At 39.3% G+C, this 24,802-nt stretch overlaps 3 protein-coding genes and 1 long non-coding RNA gene across 6 annotated transcripts in view; 3 read left to right on the top strand and 1 right to left on the bottom strand.

Annotated features, from left to right (window-relative positions):
- Positions 1–992: 992 nt before the first annotated feature.
- Positions 993–20,758, bottom strand: LOC131103114 (uncharacterized). The gene is made up of 4 exons (XR_009119551.1): positions 20,662–20,758; positions 8,850–8,921; positions 4,651–4,716; positions 993–2,578 (listed from the first exon to the last, which is right to left on the bottom strand). It is a non-coding gene; the product is annotated as an uncharacterized LOC131103114 (long non-coding RNA).
- Positions 4,097–8,190, top strand: cbx8a (chromobox homolog 8a (Pc class homolog, Drosophila)). The gene is made up of 5 exons (XM_058049045.1): positions 4,097–4,291; positions 4,435–4,478; positions 4,663–4,728; positions 6,173–6,239; positions 6,434–8,190. Exons 1-5 carry the CDS (start codon positions 4,223–4,225, stop codon positions 7,097–7,099), a joined length of 912 nt encoding a protein of 303 aa, XP_057905028.1. The 5' UTR covers positions 4,097–4,222; the 3' UTR covers positions 7,100–8,190.
- On the top strand, positions 9,587–15,168 carry LOC131103102 (meteorin-like protein). Its single transcript, XM_058049046.1, has 4 exons — positions 9,587–9,721; positions 11,256–11,650; positions 13,461–13,520; positions 14,323–15,168. The coding sequence occupies exons 1-4, from the start codon at positions 9,612–9,614 to the stop codon at positions 14,664–14,666; spliced, it is 909 nt and encodes a 302-aa protein (XP_057905029.1). The 5' UTR covers positions 9,587–9,611; the 3' UTR covers positions 14,667–15,168.
- A 425-nt stretch (positions 20,759–21,183) lies between the features above and the next one.
- arhgap17b (Rho GTPase activating protein 17b) overlaps positions 21,184–24,802 on the top strand; it is a 28,653-nt gene continuing 25,034 nt past the window's right edge. The window contains exon 1 of one of the 3 annotated variants that reach the window (XM_058049014.1): positions 21,184–21,513. In XM_058049014.1, the coding sequence (XP_057904997.1) occupies positions 21,461–21,513 (53 nt within the window). In that variant the 5' untranslated portion in view covers positions 21,184–21,460. The remainder of the gene's footprint in view (positions 21,514–24,802) is intronic. The other 2 variants (XM_058049013.1, XM_058049015.1) reach the window with 2 other exon arrangements.

Genomic DNA, 24,802 nt, shown 5'->3' with positions numbered 1-24,802 from the left:
GTTGACTTACTAGTAGAAATACACAGTTCTGCTGCCTTGTAGAGTTACCAAATATGGTTCTTTGCTCTATAAATAGCTATAAGGCAGGGCTAAAGCAGGAATTCCCGTCACGCCAAGCCAGTAACATTTGAATTATGTTTCCTCAGGCATGTTTTGTGTGTGCTGGCTCAAGGTTAACTTAGTAAGAAAGGGCTGTTTTTGCTCCTTTTTTTCCCCCCAGCAGACCTTGGTCACCATGATGCTGCAATTCCTTGGCTGTAATGCACTAGAAAGTCAAATGCTAGTTTTTTATGTGACCTTAACATCCTCATTATCTTATTTGAAGGTGGACAAAGTAGACTTATGCTACATTTATGCTACTTATGCTTCACTTGAACTTAATTACATTACCTGGCTATCCTATTTACCATTTTCCTGATGCCCAAACTAGCCAAGACACAAAAGGTACAAGTGTGGTTAGATGTGGCCTTAATGATTTATGTGAAATATTCTTCTTCTGGAGTGTAATGATTATACAGCGTACAGCAATGACTTTTGATGCAGATGTGTATTTAGGATTTATAGTATACCTTATAGTATACCTCCAGAATATTAATGGTCTGATGCTCAAAAATTGGACAGAGAAAAAGGGCAAAATACCAGAGTTTCCTGGGCTAAAGGGGAGGGTTGACAGGTATGACATTGAGGCTCAAATAGTCACCTAAATCTTCAAAGAAGTGGTGCTGTAGGTATTAGAATTTCTGTTAACTTGACAAGGCCAAGCCGTATCTTCTGCTTTATGGTCATGAGTGACAGCAGCTAATAGTATTTATGTATAAAAAAGGATTTGTTGAATAGACCAAGAAATGTAGTGAAGATATACCCACGCTAGGACGGTCTTTTGGAGGCATTTCTACTTTTTACTACTCGTGCGGATACCGAGATCATCAGTTCAAACTATTGTGTGTGAGGATTTTCAGGAACAACCCAGAACCACCAATGCTCAAGCCCGCCATGGACTGGAAACTGCTAGAACACCCGGCATCTCGACCAAGGAAACTGACTGAAATCTGAAGCCTCCAACAAGAACAAGCTAGATGTTTTATTGTCAGTTGAGAGACAAAGATTGTGCTGTTTGAAGGAGTCAAGGTGCGTCTTTCAAAGAACATGTAGCAGCTCATGAACTACCTCCAAGTCCTCAGCGTGAAGGTTGAAAACATCCACACAGGACAATGAACCCAAACACACATCTCCAATGCAACAACTTCAACTCTATGATGCTAGTAGACCAACCAAATTAAATGAACTCTAAATCCACCACAAAGAGAAGTCAAATATCCAGCCAGAATTATGTCAGAAGCTTGTTGATGGCTAAAAATAAAGCATCAGTATAGGATCTCACAAAACCTGTTTGGAGTACTGTATATGAATAGGTATATGTTTAAACATGCGAGTACAATTTAGACAGTTTGTTGCAAAATGTACTTTTTTTACACTAAACAACATGAATAAAATAGGTTGAAATCAATCATTAAAGACCTTAAAATGGTAGTCAACGACATGTTTTCCTTTTTATCTTGTCAAGACGGGGATTTTCAACTCACATGATGCCTTCAAGGTCACATGCTTACAGTTTTGACTCGTTCCCTCGGTCACGTGTCCCCACGCCCCGCGCTTAAACTCAAAAGGAGAAAGCAAACCTAAAACGATCACATGACGTGTAAATGAAGGCAAAAAGTGGAGCATCATTTGTATCATTTATAAAAAAAAAGAGTGATAGAATGGATCAGTCCAACTTTCCGTGCAGGCCCTAAATGGATGCATGTGTGAGCGAGTTAGCCCATGCATCAAAGTGAAACAGGCCAACATATTTATAGACAAGGGTGATGTTTCACATTCCGCCTTTATCATCAGCAGCCTTCATGAGGCCTGTTGCAAGGACTATGTTACAAAGTCGGGGCGGCTTGACATGCATTTTATATTTGATATTTAAATATGCAAATTAGCCAGGAATCCAGCACTCAAAGTACTACTGTACTTCAGCAAAGAAGAAAAAAAAACATGGATAGAGGTGTGTATGCAACTCCTTTATACACCTGCACTAAAACCCCCCATGAATATAAGACCTTATTTAGTTCACCTTGCTGCATGAACGTTGTTACAAACGCGTCTTAGTGCGACCCATTCTTAAAATATCAACACTAATATAGCGATTGTTTGTGAGACCATGGACAAAATGCGAGCTGCAAATAGAAAATGTCGCCTGCTGCAAGCTTGGTGCAAGTATAGCGCAGTGTGCAGCATGCAGTTGCCCAGAAACCACGCAGCCAATGGCGCTCTGTCTCAGTCTCTCTCTTCTTTAGGCGCTACAACATTGCGTCAGGCGCCATTGCGGCTTCTCACATGCACGTCGCGTCTATACCAAATATGGACGTGTGCGTATATGTGTGTGTGATGTGAAAGCACCAACCGGGAAATCGTCAAAATGGTGGTTGCGCACGTTTCCACGGCAGCCACCGCAATGCACGTCCACGCCCGTGTCTCCCGTGGCAGCACACGTGTCTGCATTTATTGCCCTTCCTCGTCCTCACGCAGTCATCTAAGGAAGCAAAAACGTAGTGGGAATTATTATTGCTGTTAATATGCATCCTGATTGGACGTTTTTATGTATTGAAGCTCGTTTTTCAGAGCACAAAACGTTCCAAAAATAACGAAAATACATCCAAAAATTGTATTTTATAGGGTTAATTTGAATCATTATTTAAAGCACACCTCTGTTTTCTGTTTTGCGTGCAAACAAGCCACATATTTCTTTTATTTAATAGGTAAAACATAAAAGGTACATTTGAAATATTTCCTCTTATCCCCAAATGTCAGCATATGGCAACATATCAATTTTGGTAGGGAAAAAACATGCAATGCTCTACTCATTTTTATAATCTACTACTAATCATTATAATAATGATTTTATTATCAACCATAATAATAATAAATTGCATTATTAATATAATACATTTTTAGTATAATTTAATTTAATGAACAATTCAAAACCATAAAAATATTTACTAAAATGTGTCATAATTTGTGCAAATTTTAATAAAACCAACAATTGCACAATAATCAATTTCGATGCAGCTACAGTTAGTAAAGTGACAAGAATATTGTTTTACCATAAGAATAAAAAAGCAGACTATTTCCTCATGATGTTATATAAAATAGAGCTTCCAATTTCGCATTTTTTGTTTTATTCATATTTTTATTTTTGTGAAATTATTTTCTGATCACACAGTAATATACTTCTCTTCCGTCTGTAATCCCTTTTACATGATGCAATTCATTTAACGAGAAATGGAGAACACTTATATAGTGCTTTACCGCAATATTTTTTACTAATCATTTTCAAGGGAAAGCTACGTTTAAATAGAATGCTGTTTGGGATGAGAGCAATGCTTTTTATGTATTGAGAAAGCAAATGTATTATTCTCATTCCAATGCAGTTATCTCGTTTAAAATATGTTCTATGCGACATTTTGAGCGGCTGCTGTACATTCCATTTAAAAACACAATGATTAAAAGTATCTAAAATTGTTTATGTGACTTCTAATTGTCAACTTAGAGGATGTGATTTCTTGTTTCTTACTATGGGGTGGAAGGTGCGGTTTACAGTTGAAAAGGCGCATGTAATTCATAACAGGTCCCTGTGAAATTAAGCTTTATTATTTGTATAATACTGCTAATATAACGTAAAAGTATCATGACATACAGTCATCCGAAACTTTATGAGACTGTAGGGTGTCTTTTTATTGCCACTGATCAATTATTCATATTTTACAATCCTAACAGCATTTTGGTGTGCAATGGGAGTAATAATGTGTATAATTACAGAGAACTACGCAGAAATAAAATGAATGTGAAATGCGAATGAGTGAAAAGTGGCCCCTGGGGGACTTGGTGGGTGCCGGGGACCAGGAGCCAGCGAGTCCGCCACTTGCTCACATTCCTGCGGACTTGAGAGCTGCTGGACTCCGCCCCCTCCCTCGCTGGTAGCAACAAGCTAGCCAATAGGAATGCAGCGCGGTGCCTGGCAACAAAGCGTTACGTCACCACGTCCACCCCTTTCCTCCACGCCAGATTGCGTATTATGGGATGTGCGGAATTAAAGCAGCCCTAGGAGGACGCTGCTGTTTGGGTCTGTCGGCGTAAACAGAAGAGCACAGAGGTCGGGGACACACAGCGGCTTGTCATGGAGCTGTCTGCCGTCGGAGAGAGCGTCTTCGCGGCGGAGTCCATCATTAAGCGACGGATCAGACGGGTAGAGTGCTGTCTTTTTTATGGACCCCCTCCCTTTTTTTGGTTCCGCCTGTTACGCAACTGTGTGTTTGCGCAGCAGCGACGTGCAATAACCCGACTGAAGCTGTAACCTTATTATGTCTCGCTATGTGTGTGCCTTTGCAGGGTCGTTGGGAATATCTGGTGAAATGGAAGGGCTGGTCTCACAAGTGAGTACGCTCTCCATTGGAAATACATATAGGGGGAGGAGGACGGAGCCCCCTGGTGGCTAAAGTATTACTGCATCACGGGGCCTGTACTGTACGGTAGTTGGAGCCATGTTGGCTTTTTGCTGCGTTATAGTTGTAAACATGTAAAAGCCATGAAGTGTGTGTAACCCACCTGTCTTTGTAGGTACAGCACATGGGAACCAGAGGAAAACATCCTGGATGAGCGTCTCTTGGCAGCCTTCGAGGAGAGGTGAGGACACAAAAATGAGACATTTCAAAATGCTGCACATAAAAAGGAAAGTACTATGACACCACTGTTGTAATAGACAGGTGTATTAGGTGCTCAACATTTTCACAATATAATGAAAGATGTTTTCAAAATCATTAAAAAAATATGTTTGTTATTGAGGTTGTAGTTCACATAGATTCAATTATGGTTATTTTTTTTGCCATAGCACTCAACTAGCTGTAGCATCAGTTACAATACATAAACGTTTGCTAGCAAGTTAGCTCAACTAGCGTTAGTTTGAGCAGGTAAAGTAATTAGCATGCTGACTAATTCGAGCTTACAGTTAAGTCTGGCTAATATGCTAGCTATAACAGTAGCAATATAGGTCAATATAGCGAAGCTCAAGCTAATACAAGCAGTAATAACAAGCAGGCAGCTAGAGCAAATATGTCTGACTAATTTGTTAGCCATACTAGTCATACAATAGTATTATAGCTCAAATAGTTTGGTCAGCAAGCAATGGGTAGCTTCAGTATGAGTCAGCTAATTATCAAACTAGCTAATTATATAGACCTGGTTAACTAGCGAGCCATCTAGCCAAACAAGCCATGAAATAGAAATATAGCTCAACTATCTGTAGCAACAGCAAGCTAATTAATAACCATTTTAAATATTTTTGAGTAAGATAGCTCAACTAGCTTTAGCATAAGTAAGCTGACTAAGTGTACTAGCCACAAAATAGCAATGTAGCTAAGATGAATGAATAGATCATAGCCATTTTAAATTCTCAATTAGCTTTAGCATAGGTTAGCTAATTCATTGGCAACCTAGCGAGCCTGCATAAAATTGCAATATAAATCAACCAGTTTAGAATAGATAACTAGTCATTTAGATGTAGTATCAACAAGTTAATTTATTAGCAGCTGGCTAATTAGATGTATAGTTTTAACATTACCATGATAACTAAGCCTATGGAAGCCCGTTTCTGCCGCAGAGAAAAAAGTTATCCCAATGGTAAGTCATAATTTTGCTTTTAAAAAGTAAAAATTGTGAGATTAAAAAGTCAAAATGATGAGATAAAAAGTCGAAATTTTGAGATATGAGATATAAACTGCGCATATGCGACAGTTGCCGCCTTCTGCATTTGGCAAAAATGGCGACACAATTGTAAGCAACAAGTGACAACTTATTACACGGGAAGCAAACATCGAACATTTACAAAAAGACACATAATAGACCTACCCATAATTGTGTCCCCAGCTTGTATCTCATAATTCTGACTTTTTATCTCATAATTTTGATTTCTAATCTTATAATTATGACTTAAAGGGATAACTTTTTTTCAGCGGCGGGAACAGGCTTCCATACTAATCCGATAGAGATAATTATGCCGACTTAATTTGGCTCTTTTAGGAATAGGAACCTACGTGTTGTTCTAATTATTTATATCCTTTTCGCCCATAAGGGAACGCGAGAGGGAGCTTTTTGGACCCAAAAAGCGAGGACCCAAACCTGAGACATTCCTTATGAAGGTTGGTCGGACCGTCTTCTTGCCCCCCACCCCCCAAAAATGTCATAAATACCTTTACATTTTGTCGGTTAAAAGGTCAGGAAAAACTTCAAAAAGACCCCTTGATTGATTTGTTAGCAAGTGCTTTGTAATTTTCATTCCTTTCTCGCCTTTAAATGAACTTTAACACTCTTCATTATTACGACAATCCTCCAGGCCAAAGCCAGGGAGAAAACGTACGAATTCAGACAAGATCCCGTCAGGCCTATCCAGGTCTCCTATCCGGTCCCGGAGCCTGTCATAACGCCAAGGGCCAGGGAGGGTTTACGCACCGTGGTGCCCACCATCTTCCCACCCAGCACGGTCAACCGGGGGGAAAGCGTCCACCACCACTTCATCCGGGAGCAAGAAAGGCTCGCTGAAGAAGCATCGCCTCGGCTTCCCAAGAAAAGAGGACGCAAACCCAAATTGCGTTTGCGTTACGAGCAGGATGATGAAGACTTTGTTGAACCTGCGGCTAAAATATCCAGACGCTTGGCTCATCGCGATGCGGCAGAAACGTCCGATCCCAGTCTGGTGCAGCTGACTAGAAGGTTCCAGGAGGAGACCACCATCACGCCAAAGTCCTGCAGCAGCAGCAACAGCGAGCAGGGGCGTATGCAGGAGCGAGGGGGCAGGACTCGTTATTTGGCAAAGCATGCGGACGTACACCGAGAAGAACAACTCGGCGTTATCTGTCAACCCACGCCACACGGCACGTCGTGGAACCCGCGTTTTACCAACATGGACACTGTGACAGTCACTGACGTCACCATGAACCTCCTGACTGTCACCATCAGGGAAAACTACACCGATAAAGGCTTTTTCCGCGGGAAAAGATGAAAAAAAAACGATTTTGTGGCTCAAGTCAATTAGGTACACTACAATACAAAATCTGCATCAAAAATACAGCGTTTTTAAAATAACCGTGTTCGGTTTTGATTGTCGCTGTTAGAGAGGGGATCCGTTGTTACAGAGCATACGTCCTGACGTGTCCCTAATATTTCGTCCTGCTTCTTTATCTAAATGAGAAAGTCAAAATATTAGAAACATCCCATCAATATGAACTACTGCTGTATTTTGCGGGTGTACAAACGTCAGCAAGATCTGCTTTAAAACTTCAGCATTTAAAACCTGCTCAATTTTGATTGACACTCTTGGAGACGGTTTAGTTATTATGCAACATGCATCCTGATGTGTGTCTAATAATTCGGCCTGTTTGTCTATCTAAATAAGAGAGTCGAAATATTAAAAACACCCCCCAATATGAGCAGTGATGCATTGTGTCGGAACGTGAACAGGATCTGCATAACAAATTCAGCCTGGCATTTGTAAGAGAGGTTTTAAATATGAAATATTAATGATCATGCCCACCCTGCGTGTTCTTAATATTTCGTCCCTCTCTTGCAGGCAGTATAATAGAATCCCAAATACAATAGAGTGCAGTTTAAACCACTATTGGTATACCTAATGTTGTGGCCTATAATGTGTGCGCTAACATACTACTTACTACTGTCGTCATGCTATATATATATATTTTTATAATACATCATCATAATACATCAGTATTTAATATGAATTAAAACCTAATTGTTCTAGGCTGTATGATTAAAAAGAGAATGTTTTTTGCACACTTGTTTTGCTATTTTGGACACAATGAAAATACATTTTTGACATTTTAATGTGTATTTTTTCGATTTTGACATAATTCGTTTGTGTATGTGCCAGAAATAATCATCTATAAGCTACAATTCAAGTGCATTTTGCATGCTTCACCCCCCTTCCCCCCGCCCCTTCACACACGTTTAAGCTGCTGCACCGCGCCATTATTAACTTTATAGATACTTTTTATATTTATTTCTGTGCAAAGCTGCAGTATTCATGTTCAACCGTTGCAACGTTTTAACTGTTGAGAATAAAAACATAAGACATAAGATTGTGTTTACATGGGCCCAGCAACACCAATTACTGAAGTCATGTATGTGGAAACTTTTTAAGCTGTGACTCAACTCAACGCGGAAAATGGATTCATATGTTTATTGTATATGAAATGATGACATTTCAGATAAATCGTTAGGCAGGCCTTACAACTCCTACAGATGATACAGCTTTACATTCGATGCAAGAAAAACATATGTAATTAACGCTTTATTGTTTTCTATTTCCCACTTTTTGTTTGTGTCAGCCTATGTTTCAAAGTCCTTTTAACCTAGATTGGATAAAAAGGAAAAGAAACTGAAATTTTTGTGTAGAAACAGAGGACAGAAATGCACATGAATCTATACATTTGCTTTACATCTAATGCTTCAAACTGCGCATGAGCACGTTATAACAACCCCCAGCGTGTTTAATGACCTAAACTATTTCATTTTTTAATGACAAAATCACTCTTTTATTCAATATATGTGAATTTCTATAACTATTTCACATAACGTAAACCCATTGCTTGTGGGGCCTTCACTGTGACCTGCCCGTTTAGCGCCTTTACATCCACTAGAGGGCGCCCTTGTGACACCACACCTCCATTTATACAAGTGATCGGTGCACATAACACAAATGCATACATCTATATATGAATAATTTATCACCTTACCTTGTATGTTTATGCTCCATTTTGTGCTGTTTGTTTTTGTTTGTGTTTTCTGTCGGGGTCTTGTCACTGAAGCTGCAAACACACAGAAACAGGTACTTTTAATCATTATTGCAATTGAAAATTATGACCTTTTTATTTCTACAGTCACTTCCACTTAAATTAATAATTTCCTGTATCCTTGACTTCATATTTATAGGTTCATTAAATAAATAAAAACGTCCCTTACAATATCAAATAAATGATTTAAAACGTAGTGTAACGCTGTGAAAGGCCGTTCGGGCTATGAATAAACTGTTTTAGGAAGACAAAAATGCCAATATATTTAGAAAAAGAACGCACCGACCATTTGTACGACAAAATTATTACGTATATACTAAAAAAGTAAAATGCAAGGCCAAAAATTTTTTTTAAGTTACAGGAAACTTGCCCTTTAACAAGTAAAATGGAATGGAACACAGTAATTACATGACTATTGCACTACGAAAAAGGTCATTAAAGCAAAAAAAAAGTAAAATTTCCTGATGCTTCTATATCATTAGTTCCACCAGGATTCAAATAATTCGTTTCAGAGAGTCAAACACCATTAAAAAATCAACTTTCTCAGTTGTACTGGTTTAAAAAGGCAATTAACTATGCATGCGTGTGTGCGCATGTGCGTGAGCGAGCCTCATATAAAGATCCCTGCTGCTGCTCCGCGGCTTTGCTAAGCAGAGGCTCCTCACCGTCCACCACAGCCATGCTCTTCTCTTCTCTGGATTTGGGATGTTTTGTAGCGTGTTCGAAATGTTTTTGCACGGCGTGGTCTTCATGATCTACATTCTAAACAGTCAGCTGCGGATTTGTGCGGCTGATTTGTGCAACTGGAGTGGAAGGTAAGGTCATAGCAGGAGTTACATGTATTACGCATTCGCCTCCATTCTGATCATTTGACTGAGTAGCAAGACTGGGGAAGGGGGGGGGGGATCCATGATCTTATTAATTTAAAGTTTCTTTTTGGTTAGGCTTGAAGTTGAATTGCTGAAAGTTAATTTTTTTTTTTAGAAATTATTCCGTATTTTGTATTTTTCCCCCATTTAAAAACACGTCACAAAACAACATGGCATGGTATATGGTATGATTCATGTTTTTCAGACATACTGACATGACGACCTTATTACAGTACATTTGCTCCATTCCACATGTCTGAAAAGGAGCAGGAAGAAGCAGAGCTTATTTGAAATGCTATACCATAATAAAAAAAAACTATACAAAATAATAAAAAAGCTTTCAGAATTTGTTGAAAACATGTAAAGAAAATGTACACAGTATACTTTTAATATGCAGGAGTTACATGTATTACGCATTCATCTCCATTCTGCTCATTTGACTGAGTCGCAAGTCTGGTTGGGTGGATTAAGATCCATGATCTAATCAATTAAAAGTTTCTTTTTGGTTAGGCTTGAAGTTGATTTGCTGAAAGTTACATTTTTTTATAGAAATTATTCCGTATTTTGTGTTTTTCCCATTTAAAAACGTCAAAAAAGCAAAACAATATGACATGGTATATGGTATGATTCATGTTTCAGACATACTGACATGACTACCTTATTACAGTACATTTGCACCATTCCACATGTCTGAAAAGGAGCAGGAAGAAGCAGAGCTTATTTGAAATACTATACCATAATAAAAAAAACTATACAAAATAATAAAAAAAAACTTTCAGAATTTGTTGAAAACATGTAAAGAAAATGTAGACAGTATACTTTTAATACGCAGGAGTTACATGTATTACGCATTCGTCTCCATTCTGCTCATTTGAGTCGCAAGTCTGGTTGGGGGGGGGGATCCATGATCTCATCAATTTAAAGTTTCTTTTTGGTTAGGCTTGAAGTTGAATTGATGAAAGTTACATTTTTTTGGGAAATTATTCAGTATTTTGTGTTTTTCCCCATTTAAAAACGTCAAAAAAGCAAAACAACATGGCATGGCATGATTCATGTTTCAAACATACTGATTACCTTATTACAGTACATTTGCACCATTCCACATGTCTGAAAAGGAGCAGGAAGAAGCAGAGCTTATTTGAAATACTATACCATAAGATAAAAAAAAACTATACAAAATAATAAAAAGCTTTCAGAATTTATTGAAAATATGTAAACAAAATGTAGACAGTATACTTTTATGAGAAGGACCCATTTTGAGACCTATGAGTAACAAGTAGGTGTGTCAAGATTAAACCATGACACAATGTCTTAAATAAATACATGGATTCATCACACAATTAGCTTTGTGTTTAGTTGTCATTGACCAATATTTAAATTAGTTTGTTGATCTGAAACATTTAAGTTTGACAAACACTTTCACCCCACTCTATTAATTGTAGTTGTGATTCTACTAAAAATTGTTCTCTGTTGGATCCAGTGGTTTTCCAGCTGGCGTGGACACCAGGATGGTCCTACAGGTGAAACTTCGCTGCACAGAAGGCTCTGTGAGATGGCTCTACCCGGGCCGATCTCTCAGGGTGGTCTTAGAGCCCAACCTCTCCTCTGTTAAGCACACTACAGTCTGCATAAAACCATCCCGGACCTTCAGCGGCGCCAACCTCTTTATAGAACGGGATGGGACACTAGAGCTGCTGGTCACAGACGACAACAGGGCGGAACATGTGAGCTGTTTCAGGGCAGAGGGACCACAGATGCCTGCTATCTACATCCAAACGAGTCCTCTGGGAGACGAGTCGTGGAGTCGACGGTGGATAGGTTTTAGATATGAGCTGCTGGCCAATAGGACTGCGGCAACCAGTCCGGACCACACTAGTGAGTGCCTCATAATTTCATTCATCCATCAAATGTATTTGTTCATTTTTTCCACCTTTTTCCCGTTTTGACACAGAATGGGAAGTCAACCCCAGTAATGGGAACCCGTTTCACACAGAAATCATAGTCAGAACAGGAGAACCAGCATTTACTCTTCTGTTCCTTTCATACAGTACTTTGCACTTTCACACTAGTGCAGGGGTGGGCAAATATTTTGACTTGTGGGCCGCATCAAGTTAACAAAATTGTCCGGGGGGGCCAGAACATATATTTAACACACACAATTTTATGCTTATAATTTCCCTTGAATTATTCATCTAATTTTATACTATCAGCTGTATGTTATCATGTTCCTTTTTTCCAGCAGCACTTTAAACATCAGCCCACATCAAACTATGTCGTTAAATTTGACATTTAAAAAAAATTTTTTTTTACTAAATAAGACATCCGACTTGCAAGTCATGTTGCTAGTTTGTATGTTAAAAGTTGAAATACTTAGAAAGCAACTGGCCCGGATTCAAACGCTTGTTGGGCCGCATGTGGCCCCCGGGCCGTAGTTTGCCCACCCATGCTTTACATGAATGTGACATCCTATGGAAAAATGACTTGCAACTACACAGGGCTATTATCATGTGGAGGCAAAAGCTAGGCTGCTTGTTTTGTGACAAAGTTATGACATTATTTCATTATCAGCTGAATGTTCTCATGTCCCTTTTTTCAGGAGCACTTTAAACATTTATACTATGTAACTTTTTTTTTTTTTACTAAATAAGACATCCAACTTGCAAGTCATGTTGCCAGTTTGTATGTTAAAAGTTGAAATACTAATACTAAGCAACTGGCGGGCCGGATTTAAACACTTGGTGGGCCGCATGTGGCCCCCGGGCCGTAGTTTGCCCACCCCTGGTCTAGTGTGACTGATAAAATATTTGTCAAACAGCGACAATTGTGTCAGCATTGCTGAAGAAGGTGACACACAGGCGGCGTCCCAACTCTTGACCCCCTTCTACCTGCCCGTCTTCTTTGTGTCCCACACAAGAACAATGGCTTTGAACACAATCTGCAGGGTGGAGGGGGGGCATGAATATCAGGTGTCGAACATCACACCCAGACAGTGTACCTGCTTTTCTGATGTGTTTCCATTCCTATAGAGGTTTACACAATTTATGGATGATTAAGTGAAGTAAAGGCTCATAACTCTTAAAAAAAAAAAAAAAAAGTATAATAGTCTGTATAATCTTTAAAAATGGAGCATCTGTTTTATTCCGGATCCCAAGCTTGCAGCTGCTGGTCAGCCTTGTGTTTTGTCTGGTTGTCTGCTGCTTTCCATGCTGGAACAAAGCACAGAGACCATCCGGGTGGCTGGAGGGCACCCGGCCAGAGGGGCCTGAATGGAGTGCCGCACATAGTTTGTGAATTCCACAAATGCCTCATCATTGTGCGTGCATGTTTCTTAGCATTGATCCATGTGTGAGGGCTTAACCTATAGTGGCATCGTTCTCAAGCTATAGAAGAGTGGTTGACTCTTGCGTTGGTAGGCACTGCGGTCAGTCCATTAGGTCTGTATAATGGGAGTCAAACAGTGGGTCAAGATGGAGAATATAGAGTAGCGGGACCACACCATTCCTTCATTTAACCTTTGGGTGTCATGAATGGAGGTGTGACATAAAGCAATCACTGACAATCTGCAAGGTGTATTCACACAGTAATTCTTCATACATTTCGGGGTACAATGCCTCATCAATGGGGGGCTTTTTTAAAAAAAAAATTTTTTTACTGCTTTTGACTTTCTCATATTTTACCTCCACAGCCTCATGTCGGCCATGCAACGACACAGAGCTGCTGATGGCCGTCTGCAACAGTGATTTCGGTGAGTACACACGAATAATAAAAAGAAGCAGGGAAGGTGTCTAAATGAGGGACTTTGGTCACATGATCTATACATAAGATAAGATATGCATTTTTTCGATTAAATTCCAGATTTACAGTAGCAAAAGTACAAGAGCAAACAATAGCAGATAATACAAATCAACAAGTTATACACTATTCACTATTGTATGATTAATGTATGGAATATTTGGAGCAGTTTTTGTTATGCAGTATGATGCGAAATATGCAAAAATAAAATACTTTAAATTAGGGATGTCCGATAACTATTGTTACCAATACTTATTGGCCTGACATCAACATAAAAATGCGATATCTGTATCAGATTTTTTCCCCCAATCATGAAAATCGATATTAAAAAAAAAAAAAAGCTGTACAAATAACAAATGTGTTCCATCTCCAGCTTCAACTATCTGGTTTTGACTTTATTTTATTTTCTCCACTTAATGGCAGAGTGTGCTGACTAAAATAACTGACAATTGACTGAAAAACTGAAGTTCGCCATTGTAAAAACACAATATACAATCTATGCATACATGCGTTTTATTTTGCAATTAAAACCGTTTCAGTGCCAACACAGCTTTTTTTGGCAATGGAAACATTTTAGTACTGTCATTCAGTTGAAAGTGAAAAACCAGGATGTTTTTGACATAACTTTCAACGCCAAAACTTCTTCTTCTGCAGTCTTCTGGCTCCACTAACAAAGTACAATATTAAACATTTACATTGATATACAAATTTGAAGACCAAAAATCACCAAAAACTGTTTTTGTGGGTTCTTTCAGTGGTTCGCGGCTACATCAAAGACGTGCTGCACAATCCCGATCGTCACATATCATTGGTGGAAGTGTTGGCGGCGAGGGTCCACTGGCAGCGTAGCGGTTTGTTCCAGCATCAGGCCCATTCAGATGCTTCTGGGTCACCCTGGCTTGTCCCCTCGTGGCGTGGTGTCATCCGTGCACATCTGCAATGTGGCGTGAAGCCCGGCGACGGAGAGTTCCTTTTCACTGGGTCAGAACATTTTGGGGAAGCTTGGCTGGGGTGCGCCCCACGTTATAAAGACTTCCTGTATGTGTACCAGACTGCTAAGGCGTCACGGCGAAATCCCTGTGACTTCCCTTTGGACTAGAGGTTCTGCGGTCGAGGAACATGGCTGAATGCTTTGCTGGCGATCCTTTGTCTTCTCCATCACTGGGCTCTTCCATAGGCGAGGAGCAAGCTCTTTGTGCATCTGTTGTTGTTGTTCACTTGGCTGGCTCCTGGGGGACAATTGACCTCTGAACTGAGGTGGGAGGGAAGACTTTTGCCTGCATGGTCATTCATAATCGCCTGTCCGCTACATAAATAGAGAGGATTGCTGCGTCCTCCAAGTTTGTTAGCACAATTACAAAACAAACATTATGGCGCAAATCTGGATGCAAGATTTTTTTGGTTCATAAAACATGACTCTTAATGATACGATTTAGACATATACAGGTGGTGGCTTATTGGTGCTTATAGGTTTCCTATTGTCTTGTTTTTGTATATTTGTATGTGTTGCAGACCACCCCTATTGCATCTATTTTGTATAGATACCTATTGCATACCTATTGCATCTATGCAAAATAGATGCAATAGGTATGTATGTTGAAAATATGCATTTTCCACTCATAAATACAATAAACAAAACTCTTCTGTGGTGTTTCCATTGAAAATAACTTTATTCCATGTATCTGAAAGGAAGTAAATAACATCAAAGTGCATCAAAATATAAATTAAGATGTCACACAAAGAGTATAAATGAATGTCAACCACATTTACCATCATGTGATCTTATTTAGGGCACAACGGACACATCCCATCTCCTGCTATTCATCCATTCCGTGTCACATTCTTGCCATAATAGCAGAGAGCCAAATCTCTGACTGAATCAGACCTTTCCAAGACGACCCAATGGGCAGATGTGAGGGGGGAAAACCCCGGGATCCTCCCCCTGAGGCCCCTCCCCGACTGAGAGGAACAATTAATTGACTTTTAAAACGTTGGCCTATTCTGGACCTCTCCTCGGCTGAGCGGAGCTCACAAATTGGTGCGTTGAACTTTTTATGAGGACTAAATAGCGGCCAATGAAAGTGTAAATGACTATGCAAGTGAATGGGGGCTGCACAATAGCCTTGCGGTGACAAGCCCCCCCGCATAATGACCATTGTCACGGCTGATGCCGTGTAGAAAACATCAGGGATCATGAAGCACAGAAACTGGGTGGCTGCTTTTTTTAAGCTGGTCTTATATAAACATGCAATATTTCTCCATTGTCAACCAAATGGGACACTGTGGTTGGCACATTAACACAAAATTGTGCATTCTAGCGCAAGAAAAGCAGTTAATATGAGCTAACTAACATGACAAAAACTTTTTTGGCGCTATAACACAAAATTGTGCAGTTTATTGCGAGCGAGAAAAGCAGTTAATATATGATAGCTAACATGACAAATACTTTTTTGGCGCTATAACACAAAATTGTGCATTCTAGTGCAAGAAAAGCAGTTAATATGAGCTAGCTAACATGACAAATACTTTTTTGGCACAATAACACAACATTGTGCCTTCTAGTGCGAGAAAAGCAGTTAATATGAGCTAGCGAACATGACAAATGCTTTTTTGCCGCTATAACACAACATTTTGTATTCTAGCACAAGAAAAGCAGTTAATATGAGCTAGCTAACATGACAAACATTTTTTTGGCGCGATAACACAAAATTGTGCATTCTAGCGTGAGAAAAGCAGTTCATATGAGCTAGCTAACATGACAAATACATTTTGCTGCTATAACACAAAATTGTGCATTCTAGTGCGAGAAAAGCAGTTGATATGAGCTAGCTAACATGACAAATACTTTTTTGGCGCTATAATACAAAATAGTGCATTTTATTGCGAGAAAAGCAGTTAATATATGATAGCTAACATGACAAATACTTTTTTGGTGCGCTAACACCAAATTGTGTATTCTAGTGCAAGAAAACCAGTTGATATGAGCTAGCTAACATGACAAGTACTTTTTTGGCGCTATAACACAAAGTTGTGCATTCTAGTGCGTGAAAAGCAGTTAATATGAGCTAGCTAACATGACAAATACTTTTTTGGCGCGATAACACAAAATTGTGCATTCTAGCCCGTGAAAAGCTGTTAATATGAGCTAGCTAACATGACAAATACTTTTTTGGCGCGCGTGCATTCTAGTGTGAGAAAAGCAGTTAATATGAGCTAGCTAACATGACAAATACTTTTTTGGCACCATAACACAAAATTGTGCATTCCAGTGCGAGAAAAGCAGCTAATATGAGCTAGCAAACATGACAAATACTTTTTTGGCGCTATACCACAAAATAGTGCATTTTATTGCAAGAAAAGCAGTTAATATATGATAGCTAACATGACAAATACTTTTTTGGCGCTATAGTCTTCACAAAAAAAAAAACGCAACAGTGTTCCATTTACACAACTGATATATATATTAACCAAGCTACAGCGATATTATTACTGTAGCAGCCAACATGAAAAATAACAATTATTTCACGGACTAACGTGACGCGTCAGTAACTGCTCCACTCACAGACCGAAGAGTGGATACCTAGCTCTCAGTTTCTCGACAAGACTCAACAAGATGCTCGTTTGCTGTCAGCATTTTTTACCTGAGGACTGGAGAAAACGTCTTGTGCTGGAAGACACAGCCATCCCAATGAGACATCGTAAGTAGGTTTTTTTTTGCCAAAAACTATACAATATTGTCCAACTCTTAATTTCTGATACCAATATCGATAACATGACATATCTCCTTTGGTGGAATGAACACTTGTTTTGTATATAGCATTTTTTAATTTCATGATCTGGAAAAAAAATCCGATACGATAAACCGATTTTTGATCGAGCCGATAATTATCAGACATCCCTAATCGTACGCGTTATCGCTGTATCTATGCTGTTGTTGTTGCCGGAAGTAGCATAAGTATGTGTATCAATGTGTCGAGGAAAGAAGTTTCGGTAGTGTTTTAAATCATCAAAATATGACAAGATACTGCAACTATTACATATTATCATCAGTGTAGTGTTAATGCATGAGCATAGTATTTTTTAGAGGGGTTAATAGTAGAAATAGATGTATCCCAATGACATGAATTGTTAGCTGGCTTGTATTAACTAGTTTTCTACTATGTGTTCATGTTTCACATAAGGATTGCTAATGATGAATCAAAAGAATTACGCCCTCCAAATGTGTAAACATTTATCGCTCATAACCAACTCTCTAATTGAACATTTCTGCAGAAGTTAATATATACATATATATATATATATATATATATATATATATATATATATATATACGTTCAATATTCTTCATATTTTGCTTTACTTAAAATGTAGTGGACTTATTGCCTATTCTGATCAATATACTGAACAAAAAAGCCTCCCGCCATCTCATTTGTTTCGACTCTCCTCCCCTAGTGTTGTCCCAGGAGGGCGCTCCCCGCCTTCCCCTCTCTGTCTGCGCTCTCATTTCAAACGTCTAAACAAAATATAACCTCTCCGCAGGCTCCTGAGACCTCGCAATTCTCATCTCTGGGAATTCCAGCCGGCTTTCATGGGGATGGAAGCCCAGGAGGCCTCGGCGTCAAACATGCCGCATGACTCACCGGCTGGAGTCCACCCTGGCTGGGGGGGTAATTGGTTTATCCCGCCGCCTGGTCCGCTTTCCCATGTGGGCCACTGCTGTGTGGAGGCCCGGGGGTACAATATGAGAACAGCGTGAGACCCTCCAGTGGGGAGTGTCCATTGAGCTCTCCTGCTATAGAGAGATGGAGCGGGGATGGAGGAGCACAAAGATGGAGCAAAGATGTCTTCTTGGCTTTGAAAACCTGCTGCTGGCTGCATTTGGGGTTGAAAGTGAGAAGTAATTGAGTTTTGGCCCAAGTTAAAAAAAACAATAGAAGGGGGAGGAGTTTTTTTTTGTTTGTTTTGTTTTTTAATTTCAATATAATTCCTATCACTCATGTGCATGCCAACCATCTGCCTGAATACGTGATTCATGTTCCCATGGTCTTAGAATAGAATTTCCTGCAGTACCTATAGAAAGTAGGGATGTCCTATAATTATTGGCCCGATATCTGCATCACATATTTTCTTTATCATGAAAACGTCATTCCACCACAGGAGATGTCATGTTACACATATCAGTATCGGAAATTGAGGGATGGACAATATCGGCATATTGGTTTTCAGCAAAAAATACAATATCGGACCTCCCTAATAAAAAATTATTAACTGGTTAGATATTTCAAATATTTTATTGATTATCAATGAAATCATTGTCAATGTACTCCGGTTTCCTCCCACATTCCAAAAACATGCTAGGTTAATTGGCGACTCCAAATTGTCCATAGGTATGAATGTGAGTATGAATGGTTGTTTGTCTATATGTGCCCTGTGATTGGCTGGCCACCAGTCCAGGGTGTACCCCGCCTCTCGCCCAAAGACAGCTGGGATAGGCTCCAGCACCCCCCGCAACCCTCGTGAGGAAAAAGCGGTAGAAAATGAATGAATGAATGAATCATTGTCAATGTATTATTGGTCAAATACTGGTATAATTTAAAATATATAAAATAAATAACCTCATAAGTATTCATCCTAATTGTGCAGTCTTTATTGTTCTCCGGTTCTACCATATATTGTGTGGAAATATGGGGTAATAACTATAAAGGCAATCTTCACTCGCTAAATGTACTGCAAAAAAGGTCAGTAAGGATAATTCATAATGCCGCCTACAGAGAACATACTAACTCCTTATTTCTAAAATCACAAATACTTCAACTTGCTGATATAGTTCATCTTCAAACAGCTAAAATAATGCATAAGGCTAAAAATAACCAATTACCTAAAAATGTCATCCAATACTTCTCTACAAGAGAGGAGAAATATGATCTCAGGGAAGAACTACATTTGAAACACTTCTATGCTAGGACTACGTTAAAAAGCCATAGCATTTCAGTATGTGGAATCAAACTATGGAATGGATTGAGTAAGACCCTCAAACAATGCACAACGATGAGCCAATTCAAGAAACAATACAAGCAGTTGATGTTTGCTAAATACAAGGATGAAGATGATGATGTGCTATACATATCACTATATTGACACTTACTATGGTACCCATTATGTCATTGGATGGTCATTTCACCTCGTACTTCGGTACGTGACAAAAAAAAGTAAACTATATTAAGAAAGCAGGAAGTGAACAAATGTAACAGTTACTGATTGTAAAAGTACCAGATGGAGGGGTAGGATTTAATAAGCTTTGCTTCTTCCTACTCCTTTTGGACATGTGGAACTGTGAACTGATTATGTGATGCATTCAATTGTAATCTGATGCATGTTCAAATGAAATAAAACCATTACCATACCATAATTCTTCAAAATCCAGGTAGTTGATGCCTTCAGTGTATTGGTGATTGTGTCATTGTGATTGGTTCATTAGTATTCCTGCTACAATTATGACGTCAATACAGATACAGACGATAATTGAAGACTTTAGGACAAGAGATGGCAACAAAAGGATGCGGTTAAATCCGTGATTAAACTGAGTGGTCAGGCAGGAAGGAAGGGAGGGAGGCCGCCGAGATGCCCGATAAAAATGAAAAAAAAAAAAAACCTAGCTGACATTATGCAAACCACCGCTAGATGGAGACAGTGCCCAAATATTGACGGAAGGGTCTTTCCCCCCCTCCTCTTAATTTGGAACGGAGCTTTGTTGTTGCAAACCCCTTCACGAAAAATGCTGAAATTATTAGTTACAGGTGCTTAACACGACATTCAAAATCGGCTTAGCTGCTTAACACTTCTCAAGTCCCAAAGTACAACAGTCGTGGACTCTATGAACAAAGCATTTATTCCTCTGCAAAAGTCCAGAGGTCACTAGGCAGGAGTCCTATAGGAGTTTTTTACATGATGGCCACTTGTAATAAGAATCGAGATAAGGCCGATAAGACTGAGGAGTGCCGCCAATGACACATACAAACACTTTTCCTGAGCATCATGTGCTCTGCAAATAAACAGGAAGGACTGCTTTAAAAAAAAACTGTTTTGATTCTTACCGTTTTGAAGCAGCTTGTAGCATAAAGGATTGAACCCTTCAGGGGCAGGGAGCCAGGTGGGAAACAAGAGTAGCAATCAGCTGCTGATTGAAAGCACCTGGAGACATTTCATAAATTACTCACCCTTATTTTTATTTATTTAACTTGTCAATCATTATTTTTATTGCGTATTTTATGACTTTCAAGTTAAAAAGGAATTACTACGTAGTATCGAATATAAAAAATGTTTGTTGTTTGTATTGCGCTGCTGCATTACCTCATTATGTACGATTGCACTGATTGATTTCGCTCCTTTTCGTGGTCAGTTTTAGGTACAAATGTACTATGACACAGTTAAATAATATTAAATTAATATATTCTAATGACTCATGACCCATAATACACTTCAACACGCGTGGCCATTGTTATTTTTTCTGATGCCGCTTTTTCATTGGATTTGACTTGAAGACGTACCTAATGAATTGTCTCTGCCGTGCAGACGCATCACGTGACGTCACACATTGTAGCCTACAGTAGGGAAGTACCGTCGTTACTTCCTCCTTTGTGCTTCACTACCACCTCGCTAGTACGCTGCCTTCACTGACATGTTGTCAGTTGTTCAAGGGTGACACAAGTCCTTCCACCTTATTTCCCGCTTCGGACTTGTTCTGGGAGTTCCTACCGAGCAGGGAAGAGGGAGGTTTTTTTGTGCCACAATGGCTAACGTCACTTTTTGGAAGCACCGTCTTTGAAAACTTCCACGGAGGTGTACTTTGTTGGTTTTGTTTAATTTAAAGGGGGGACCCAGAGGACGAGAAACATGAAAAAACAATTTAACCGTATGAGGCAACTTGCCAACCAAACAGTCGGAAGGTGAGTGTTTTTTTTATCATAAAATGTTGTGTTTTAATGGCAGTCATTTTGTATTCTTTGTGGGCGGGGTCGTAAGGCTACTTTTATCAAGTCAAAGCTAACTGTTGCTAAAAAACTGTAGTTTATTAGATTTCTGTGTTTGATCACCTTGTTAATTTGTATACTTGATTGGTTTGATGTGTTTATTAGATGCCCAATGTAATGTAATTTAAATGCTCAGTTTGTGTTGACACTGTCAGAAATACCATTCATTTATCTGTTTGTCATTGTACTTGGTGTTTGTATTGTTGCTCATAGATCATAGGTGGGCAACTGAAACCTCAAAGCAGCTGTAACAACTGTTACAAAACATTCAACATTCATATTTTTATATGTTACATTATATGTTGTGTTAGTAGCAGTCGAGCAATTACTGCCTGAATAATAACACAACACATTACAGACACAGAACCTTTCTTATATGTCCATCACTGATACATAAAATGCACCATGTGACATCAGAGCACAGTTTTGTGCAAATTATACAAAGATGGAAGCTTGTGTTCATGCAATCACTGCAAGCATGGAACTAAGCAAGAACTGTTGAAACTGAGAATTTTTGTATATTTGTGTGGTCAAGTGCCTTGGTTCACAATCTCCGTTCTTGTACATCCCAAAGGTGTTTGATGGGGTTGAGGCCAGAGCTCTTGTAATTGTACATCGGTATTTCCTGCTGGCCCCCCCATAGGGCAGGGGTGTCAAACTCGCTGGAGAGTTTGACACCCTGGGCCCACCGTTGACACATGTGTCAAAAGGAAACAGCCTTTGCTTCCATTTGTTGCTGCATTGGCTGTAATGTTGTTTTCCAAAAGTCTTCCTTACCAACTTACATGTGCCTCTGGCTCGGGATTCTTTACATTCATTCCTCAATATGTTGCGGAAGAGTAGTAAAACTTTACAGTCACGCCCACAGACATACATTAAGTGAAGTGTGTAAACAGTGCTAACGTTGGTCATGATGTTGTTTTTTTTAAAATGACGTGGTAGTATCTCTATTTGGCTCAGGCAGGGTCAGTTGGCCACAGAGGGATTGTGTCGAGTCAGCATTTTGTGGCTGTTTTTCACCCAGGGGCGCAGTGAAAAGCAGCTTGTGGGCTACTGAAGGGTGTTGCTGTAAAAGAGGCAACCAGTTTAATTGAATGGAAACATTATTTACATTAGATAACATAGCAGAGATTAGTGCACAACTTCATTTCTGTACCCACACAGCTTGTTTTGCTGCATGTTTTTGGCTTGTTGGCTCACATTGTATTAAGTGTATTCTTAGAACAATGGCAGCTGGTCAGGGTCACGCTCTGCTGCAGGTATTACTGATAGAGATCAACATATTGAGCACACACCTTTTTCCTGCCGAGCTGAAGCAATCGGATGTGGAAAGCAATTATTATGTGATTTGAACATTGACTGGAAGCTCACATTTGGTCCATAGCTTGCTATTAAAGTGGTGGGGGTGGGTTGGGGCTTTCCATACGCTTACACAAGGTCAGAGATTTGACATGAAACTCGCTGGTCAAAAACGAATTAGAAGATTTCATGGGAGGTGCAGCAGCTTGAGAAAAATAATGATTTTAAAAACCTACTAAAAGGCAAAAGGAATCAATCTGTCTAGGACAGTACATTCTATATTTCTTCTTAGGTTTAATTTCATACATCATACAACAGCAATAACGTACCTGTAAAGAGGGTTAATTGATCCCAGTGAGGCTCCACAGTGTTAGCCTGTACTGGGAGGAAGGAGGTCTGTAGAGATCATACAAGCCACAACATTAGGTACACATGTTCAGTCTTATTAGAGCAGGATCCATGACATGCATGTTTCTGTGTACCAAATGCATCATTTTATTTTAAATAATCCATCCAATTTTTGTTTTGGCACCTCAAACCCCCCAAATGTTAGGTGGCACACACTGTGGTGACTTTTAAAAATAAATCTTATAGATCTAAATAGATCTTTTAAAAGCTGTGATCTTTAATAGTGTGATGGAGAAAGAGATACTTTGATGTCATATGCACAGTATTTTATTTTTCATGTCAGGTGATACCACCGTTTTTTAACTATTTTTTTTTTTACATCAAAAGCACTTTATTAAAGTAACTAATAGCAGCAGCATCAAATACTGTTTAATTTGAAATTAGTTACAAATGTAATTTAAAACTATAACATCGTAGTTTCCATTGTTAAATACATTACACACTTAAGTCTTGACAATTATTAATATCATATTTGTAGATGCCACTGTCAAGTCAGGAAAACCCATCACACAGTCTCAAATATGCCTGTGAATATTCTCATTCATCCAGGTTATTGTATTCTCTATATAGGATCCTATCTAGTCTGACTGGTGTGTGTCCCACCAAGTCTTTGAGCATGAACTATCCTACAGCTGTCCTATCTAGTCCGACTGGTGTGTGTCCCGGCCAGTCTTTGAGCATGAACTAGACTAGTGCTGTCCTATCTAGTCCGATAGTCCGACTGGTGTGTGTCCCAGTCAGTCTTTGAGTATGAACTAGACTAGAGCTGTCCTATCTAGTCCGACTGGTGTGTGTGTGTTCCGCCTAGTCTTTTGAGTATGAACTAGACTAGAGCTGTCCTATCTAGTCTGACTGGTGTGTGTCCCACCCAGTCTTTGAGAATTAACTAGACTAGAGCTGTCCTCAAAAAGATCACAAAGCCGGAGTCTTTTAATTAGGAATTAGAAAACTAGGAATGCTTTACTATTTATTGTTACAATTTAATTTGTTAAATCCAGTAAGCAAGTTGTCAGTTTTTTTATATGATAATTTAAAAATGGAGTAGTTACCATTGACATTATCAAATCCTGCCATTCTGTTACTGTCCCTCACATGGCGTGGCCTGTTTTTGACGAGGCTCAATGGGAAAATAATAATAGAATATTAGTCATACTGTGTTGTCATAGTTCAGCCTTAATTTTTAGCATTCCTTTGAGAGGCTTCGGACAAGTGATGTCATCACTGTGAATGTTCCTGATACACCAACAAGCCACTTGACAACCTCCACCATGCTTCACACGCTCTCCATGTCCTGTTGCCATAACAAACACAAGTGACACAACAGGAAGTGTGTGTCTGTGTTGGGACATGTTGGAAGAATCTGACAGCTCCATCATAGAAAGGAGCTTCATGCTGAGTGTGCGACTTATACAGGCAAACACTGTTTAACTTATCGAGTGTATCATGTGCACACTGCAGACAGGTTAGGCTGGCTTGCTGTGTAAGCATATATATATAT

Source organism: Doryrhamphus excisus, chromosome 15 (genome assembly GCF_030265055.1).
Source record: "Doryrhamphus excisus isolate RoL2022-K1 chromosome 15, RoL_Dexc_1.0, whole genome shotgun sequence".
In the NCBI taxonomy this organism is placed as follows: domain Eukaryota; kingdom Metazoa; phylum Chordata; class Actinopteri; order Syngnathiformes; family Syngnathidae; genus Doryrhamphus; species Doryrhamphus excisus.
This window is presented reverse-complemented; position numbering and strand designations above follow the sequence as displayed.

What these genes read in the sequence shown, in the direction of transcription:
- cbx8a (XM_058049045.1), top strand. Translation starts at nt 4,223, where the DNA reads ATGGAGCTGTCTGCCGTCGGAGAGAGCGTCTTCGCGGCGGAGTCCATC. An exon ending in TGGAAGGGCTGGTCTCACAA is followed by an intron (nt 4,479 to 4,662) that starts GTGAGTACGCTC and finishes CTGTCTTTGTAG; the next exon opens with GTACAGCACATGGGAACCAG. An exon ending in TTGGCAGCCTTCGAGGAGAG is followed by an intron (nt 4,729 to 6,172) that starts GTGAGGACACAA and finishes TTCGCCCATAAG; the next exon opens with GGAACGCGAGAGGGAGCTTT.
- LOC131103102 (XM_058049046.1), top strand. Translation starts at nt 9,612, where the DNA reads ATGTTTTGTAGCGTGTTCGAAATGTTTTTGCACGGCGTGGTCTTCATG. An exon ending in AACCAGTCCGGACCACACTA is followed by an intron (nt 11,651 to 13,460) that starts GTGAGTGCCTCA and finishes TTACCTCCACAG; the next exon opens with CCTCATGTCGGCCATGCAAC. An exon ending in CGTCTGCAACAGTGATTTCG is followed by an intron (nt 13,521 to 14,322) that starts GTGAGTACACAC and finishes GGGTTCTTTCAG; the next exon opens with TGGTTCGCGGCTACATCAAA.